General features: G+C 46.4%; 1 protein-coding gene and 1 non-coding gene across 2 annotated transcripts in view; both read right to left on the bottom strand.

Moving 5' to 3' along the window:
• The window catches only part of Bcl7a (BAF chromatin remodeling complex subunit BCL7A), a 32,975-nt gene that overhangs the window by 10,538 nt on the left and 15,216 nt on the right, over positions 1–7,221 (bottom strand). Inside the window, exon 4 of the mRNA XM_031337810.1 lies at positions 2,409–2,576. Within this exon, the coding sequence (XP_031193670.1) occupies positions 2,409–2,576 (168 nt within the window). The remainder of the gene's footprint in view (positions 1–2,408; positions 2,577–7,221) is intronic.
• On the bottom strand, positions 5,362–5,532 carry LOC116071487. Its single transcript, XR_004110920.1, has one exon. It is a non-coding gene; the product is annotated as a U1 spliceosomal RNA (small nuclear RNA).

Below are 7,221 nucleotides of genomic sequence, written 5' to 3'. Positions count from 1 at the left end.
GCCTGGCCTTGAACTCAGAAATCCGCCTGCCTTTGCCTCCCAAGTGCTGGGATTAAAGCCATGCGCCACCACCGCCCGCCACCACCGCCCGGGGGGCATGGTGTTTTATCACAGCAATAAAAACCTAACTTAGATCCTCAATATACTGACCTACAGACCCACTTCTGCCTTACCCAAGAGCCAACCTCACATGGTTACTCTCTCACATGCTCAAAAAATGGTGGCTGCCTAAATCTGAGATGGTCGAGCCTAGCAGAACCTCTCTACCTGCTCTCGGGCATCCTGCCAGGCACTTTTGCTCTTAAGGACACGGTTAGCTGAAGTCGGGGCTGCACACCCTCCAGCTTGCTCTCCTGGTCAGTCAGGTAGGCCCCATTTGTTCTACCGTCAGGCTTCCATACACTCCCCCATACAGTTCTGCGGCCATCAGTCATACTGACTTCCCACACCACTCTGGGACTTGGTATCTCTGACTGGAAAAGCTGCCCTCCTGTAACATCAGCTTATCCTTTAAGCCTGGGTCACAGGTCATCACTGCCAAGGAACCTTCCTGAGGCCTCCAGACTCGCTTTCTTTATTATGACCATGACCTCAAAAGTCCCCTGGCTGAGGGGCCAGACAATGCCATGGATGAGTCAAGTGGATAGCAATGTGAAAAATAAATAAATAAAAATAAATCTCTTGGGGGCTGGTGAAATGGCTCAGTGGGTAAGAGCACCGACTGCTCTTCTCAAGGTCCTGAGTTCAAATCCCAGCAACTACATGGTGGCTCACAACCACCCGTAATGAGATCTGACGCCCTCTTCTGGTGCATCTGAAGACAGCTACAGTGTACTTAGATATAATGATAAATAAAATCTTTTAAAAAACAAAAAATTAAAAAATCTCTTCTTCAAAGGCACAAGCATTTCTCCAGGTTAACCTTGAACTCCGTATATGGCCAAGGATGACTCTGAGCTTTTTTCTGGTCCTTATGCTTCCATCTTTCAAGTGGTAGGTACTACCACAACCCAGTTTACTTAGTACTAGGGATAGAATCCAGGGATTCTTGGATGCTAGGCAATTGCTCTACCAACTGAGCTGTATCCCCCCACAGTGCCTCCCCGTGTGTGAGGGGTGGGGGGATTAAACCTAGGGTCTCTGCATGCCTGACAAGAGTTCTATCATTGAAATATATCTTTTGCCTTTCACCTATTTATTTATTTTTATTTTATGGGTATGAGTGTTTTTATTAAATGTAAGCACACCACTTCCATGCAGTGCCCTTGGAGGCCATGAGGGCATTGGATTGTATCCCCTAGAATTGGAGTTACACAGCTGTGAACTACTATGTGGGTGCTAGGAACTGAACTTGGGTTCTGTAAGAGCAACGAATGCTCTTAACCGTTGAACCATTTTTCCAGATTTTTTGCTTTGTTCTATGCTGGGCCCAACATTTGCTCTGTAGCTCAGGCTGGCCTTACAGTGGTCACCTTGTACCTTCTTCCACTGAACGGGGATTACAGCTCTCTAGCATCACAATCAGTTATCAGACCTGTGTCACCTCCTCCGCTGGCCTAGCTACCACCCTTCCTCACATAAAAAAGGGTGCAGTTGCATAATGCTATTGCCACCTTCTACACTAAGCATCGCATCTTTTCTCAGTTTTTTAGGTCATGTCAACTCATGCCTCTTATCTCACTGTCTATACAAAGCCAGGGGGATGGTGGCCTTATGAGCTCACCACATTTGAAGCTGAGCCCCCTCTCGGACTCGTCTTACTTTTCCAGTCCCTCCTATCTTCTCTGGCCACACTGACCTTACCTCTACCTCAGGACCTTTGTACCACCTGCTCTCTGCCGACGATGCTCTTCTCTCAGATAGCCCCTAGGCTTCTTTACTTGAGTAACTCCACCATCATCTGCTTCTGTCACCACAAGGAAGCCTCTTCTAACTACCTTCATAGTTCAGCAAGACTTTTACTTCCATTCCTAATTCTAGTGATTTTCTTTGTTTTATTTTGGTTTGTTTTTTGTTTTTGTTTGTTGTTGTTGGTTTTTTTTTTTTTTTTTTTTTTTTTTTTTTTTTTTTGAGACAGAGTTTTTCTGCCTAGCCCCAGCTGTCCTCAAACTCAAAACATAGACCAGGCTGGCCCAAACTCCTGATCTTCCAGCCTCTACCTCCCAAGTGGTAGGTAGGACCCCAAGCATATAAAACATGCTCAGTTTATGTGGTGTTGGGGTTCAAACCCAGCCCAATTGTCTGACTTCTCTTTTTTTAATGGCTCTAAACCAGGTCTTACTTTTCTTCTACGGTCATGGCCTGGGCTTGGCACATGGCAAAGCCTTCTTAGAACACCCGTGGCTTGTCTGGCTACAGGCTGGCTACGCAGCAGCCCCTCTGTGCCCCTTTCCTGGAATGGCAAGTACCTTCAGCTCCAGGGTGCTCTTTTTCATCGACCTGCGCCTCATCAGCCTTGGCTTCGGTGCCATCGCTGGGCACAGGTGCGTTGGGCTCTGGGGCGGGGCTGGAGTTGCTGCTGTTCTCCTGCTTGATGGGGGAGGCATCTGCTATGGAGCTCTGGTTGCTGTTATCATCTGCACAGGAACAGAGCACAGGTTGACATTCTGTAACTGCCGAGGAGAGGCGAGCGCGCGTGCGCGCGTGAGTGCGTGTGGCCGGGGACTGGCTTTCCCATGCTTTAATGCTTTTTGCCTCATAGCCTGTGACACAAGGGATTCTCACAGCTGGCCTGATCCCCTCTCAAAAACTCTCCCACAGCCCCTGGCTAACTAAGGAGGTCCCTGTGTCTGGGGCCTTTGAGTCAGAAAAGACTGGTAGGAGCTGGAAGCTGGGAAGGACCAGAGCACAAACAATGGGCACTCCTGGACTGAACAGGACCGCAAGCTGCTCACAAAGCACAGCGGCTTTGGCTGCCTGAAGATCAAGCCGGCTAACATTTCAGCATGCCAGGATGGGCTACTGACTCTTTTGGAGAGAGTCCATTTACTTGGTAGGCTGACCATGCTCCAGTGGAATGGAGCCACACCCATGAATATATGAACACAAACTGGACTAATTAGAAAAAAGAACATGTTGCTGGAGAGATGGCTCAGTGGTTAAGAGCAGGTCCTGAGTTCAAATCCCAGCAACCCCTGTGGTGACTCACAACCATCTGTAATGGGATCTGACACCAAAAGAAAGAAAAAGGAGGAAAGGAAGGAAGGAAGGAAGGGAGGGAGGAAGGAAGGAAGGAAGGAAGGAAGGAAGGAAGGGATACAAAGGACTAGAGAGATGGCTCAGCAGCAAAGAGCACTTGCTGCTCTGGCAGACTCAGGTTTGGCTCCTGGCACCTACATGTCAGCTCATAACCACCCACAACTCCAGTCCCAGGGGATCTGACCCACTACTGGCTTCAATACATGTGGCAAACAAACATGAAATAAAAAGAAATCCTTTTGCCAGGCAGTGGTGGTGCACGCCTTTAATCCCAGCACTTGGGAGGCAGAGGCAGGCAGATTTCTGAGATCGAGGCCAGCCTGATCTACAGAGTGAGTTCCAGGATAGCCAGGGCTACACAGAGAAACCCTGTCTCGAAAAAACAAAACAAAAAACACACACAAAAAAATCCTTTTTTAGACATGGTTTCTCTATGTAGCCCTAACTCATCTGGAACTTGCTATATAGACCAGGCTGGCCTCAACCTCAGAGATCACCTGCCTCTGCCCCCCACCCCCAAATGCTGGGATTAAAAGTGTGTGCTACCACACTCAGATAAAATATTCAGTACTCAGATAAAGTATTATTATTATTATTATTTTAAATAATGGGAGCAGGGAAGGGGCTGGAGATATGGTTCAGTGTGTAAGAGTCTTCCATGCCGGGCGATGGTGGCGCACGCCTTTAATCCCAGCACTTGGGAGGCAGAGGCAGGTGGATTTCTGAGTTTGAGGCCAGCCTGGTCTACAGAGTGAGTTCCAGGACAGCCAGGGCTACACAGAGAAACCCTGTCTCAAAAAAAAAAAAAAAAAAAAAAAAAGTGTCTTCCAAAGTGGTCTGCTCTTCCAAAAGACCCAGGTTCAATTCCCAGCACTTCACATGGCAGCTCACAACTATCTATAACTCCAGTTCCAAAGGATTTAACACCATCACACCAATGTACATAAAATAGTTAAATAAATTTTTTAAAAAAATGAAAGCAGGGAAGACAAAGATGGAAGGGGATCTGGGAGTTCTTATCGGGTGAATATGACCAAAATACATTGTATACATTTATGGAATTCTCAAAGAATTATTGAAAAAAAAAAAACTTTGGGATCATATGAATTCTAGGTGGAGAAAAGCAGGTATTTTGTGCTTCTGGCCATGAAGTAGTATCACTACCATATCCCCCCTCATTTCCTTAAGCCCCAGACTGGCTTCCTGTTGATCCAAAATAAAAGGGATAGCTGGTGTGGTGGGGCACGCCTTTAATCCCAGTACTGGGTAGGCAGAGGGAGGTGGATCCCTGTGAATTCCACACCAGAAAGGACTAAGGAGAGAGAACCTGTCTCAAAATAAAATAAAAAACAAAATAGTAGCAAGAGCTTTATTAGTCACTTTTTAAAGTAGCTGATTTATTACTTATGTGTATGTTTTGGGCCTGGATGTACTATGTGTACCATGCACATGTGCACACTGGATAGTTGTGCTGGGAACACATGTACACTGGATAGTTGTGCTGGGAACACAAACCAGCCCCTTTCCAAGAACGTTAAGTACTTTTAGCCACTCTCCAACCACGGGAATCATTTTTGTAAGATTTAATTATTTTAAATTATGTATGTGCACATGAGTGGAGGTACCCACTGGAGGCTTTGGATCCCCTGGAGCTGGAGTTATAGCTGTAACCCACCTGATATGTATGCTGGGAACTGAACTCAGGTCCTCTGGATGAACATCAAGTGCTCTTAACGACTAAGATCTCTCTTCAGCTTTACCCACAGATTTTTTTCTTTTATTTATGCTATGTGTATGGATGTTTTGCTTACATGTGTGTTTGTACCACATGCATGCCCTGGCACTCACAGGTGCCAGAAGACGGCATTGTGTCTCTTGGGCCTGGAGTTACAGATGGTTCATGAACCATCACATAGGTGCTGGGGATTGAACCTGGGTTATCTAGAAGAGCAGCCAGTGAGTGCTCTTAACCACTGAGCCATCCATCCCCCAGCTCCCACCCTCCAATGAGACAGACGAAGAGATGAGAGGAAATGAATGGGGTGGTGGAACTAATCGGGTGGAACTAATAGTTAAGTTGGAGACAGTTCTGGGGCCCAGGGTATACTTCCCCTTGTCTTGAACCCCTTTCATGGGTATAGTCGATTTATTTTTTTATTTTTATAGGGGAGAGCATGAACACAGTCCCCAATGACCACAAATTACACAGCTGAATTTCTCACATCTGGGAGAATCACAGGGGTGATGTGTGAACTGGCACACCCCAAGTACAATGAAAGAGCCTCACCCTTGAATATCACCTTCTGGATCATCTCTACTCTGCCAGGTAAGCACGATACAGCCATTTTAGACCAAAGACACCCAAGGGATGATCTTACAGACACACTCAATAACTCGGCAGCTCACACTCATAATCCTAGCATTTAGGAGCAGAGCCTAGAGAATTCCTGCAAACTCAAGATCACTGTGATCTACCTAGTGGGTTCAGGATAGCCAGGACTTCATACTGAGACCTTCTTAAACAGTAAGTTTAACACATCTTTGTAGGCAACGTTACCCATGGAACCTTGTAAAACTGAAGAGGACGGAGGCCCTCCCTGCATATCTATGTGCCACACACCTAGAAAGAGCACTCACACCTACACCATTTTGTTCTGAAAACAAGGTCTTGCTTGCTATGTGGTCCAGGCTATCCCCAAACTCATGGTCTCAAGCAATCCTCTGGCTTTGGCTTCCTAGTAGCTGGAGACTGTAGGGGTGCGACAGGTGTACTACCATGCCCAGACACTGCATTTAATCAATAACTTACTGATGGGCACCTATCTACCTGGTATTGTAACCAAAATTTGTGCAGATGGGGGAACTGATCCTTCAGGTCTGTTGTTCCTTTCTTTCTCTTTCTTTTTCAGGACACAACTTTATTTATTTTTTTAAATTATTTATTATTATAAATGAATACACTGTAGCTGTCTTCAGATGTACCAGAAGAGGGCATCAGATCTCATTATGGATGGTTGTGAGCCATCATGTGGTTGCTGGGATTTGAACTCAGGACCTTCGGAAGAGCAGTCAATGCTCTTACCCACTGAGCCATCTCTCCAGCCCCCCACAACTTTATTTTATTTTGGTTTTTTTTTTCAAAAGATTTATTTATTGTATATAAGTACACTGTAGCTGTCTTCAGACATACCAGAAGAGGGTGTCAGATCTCATTACAGATGGCTGTGAGCCACCATGTGGTTGCTGGGATTTGAACTCAGGACCTTGAGAAGAGCACTCAGTACTCTTAACTGCTGAGCCATCTCTCCAGCCCCCTAGGACACAATTTTATGTTGCTCATGTTTTCTTCAAACTTGTCAGATCACTGAAGATGAACTTGAACTTCTGATCATTGCCCCTCTATCTACCCAGTGCTAGGCTCACAGGTACGTGCCTCCCATCCAATGTGGACCAACTCTCAACTCCTAGTATCTTTTTTACCTCCACCCGGAGGGAGCGCCAGGCAGTCACACAGCCCAGATGATCTCGGTTGACTATACTCTGGAATGCTAGTTACATAAAAGCACTCTCTTGTGAATACTTGACTTGAAAAACATGCACACTCCCCATTTACCTTCAAGAAAGTCTAAATTTTCCCAGACCAGGACCTAGATGCACGTGTGGTTGAAGATTCTGTTAATAAATGACATAATAAATTGTCATGAGCATTAATGTCTGACGAGGCAGATGCTGGGGCCTGGCCTGGGAACTGTGATCCAAAGCTGACACGGCTGAATCTGTGGACTACAGACAGCAGCTCAGGTGACCTCTACAGCTCCTGCTGGGCCCCTTCCCCAGCCTTCTGGAAGAGTCGTGCCAGGCCAACATTTGTCCCCAAGCCTTCACGCTTGGTCACCCCTGCCTTGGTCTTGGTTGCTCATGAACTAAAATGAGAATGAGCAGTGGTAGGTATGTGACTCTCCGCACAGCTGTCCAGGCAGCAAGTCTGGATTCGGCCCACAAAGCCTCTCACATATCAGCTCT

This window comes from Mastomys coucha, unplaced genomic scaffold, assembly GCF_008632895.1.
Source record: "Mastomys coucha isolate ucsf_1 unplaced genomic scaffold, UCSF_Mcou_1 pScaffold22, whole genome shotgun sequence".
In the NCBI taxonomy this organism is placed as follows: Eukaryota; Metazoa; Chordata; class Mammalia; order Rodentia; family Muridae; genus Mastomys; species Mastomys coucha.
Note: the sequence above shows the minus strand (reverse complement) of the source record. Positions and strands in the feature narration are given on the sequence as shown.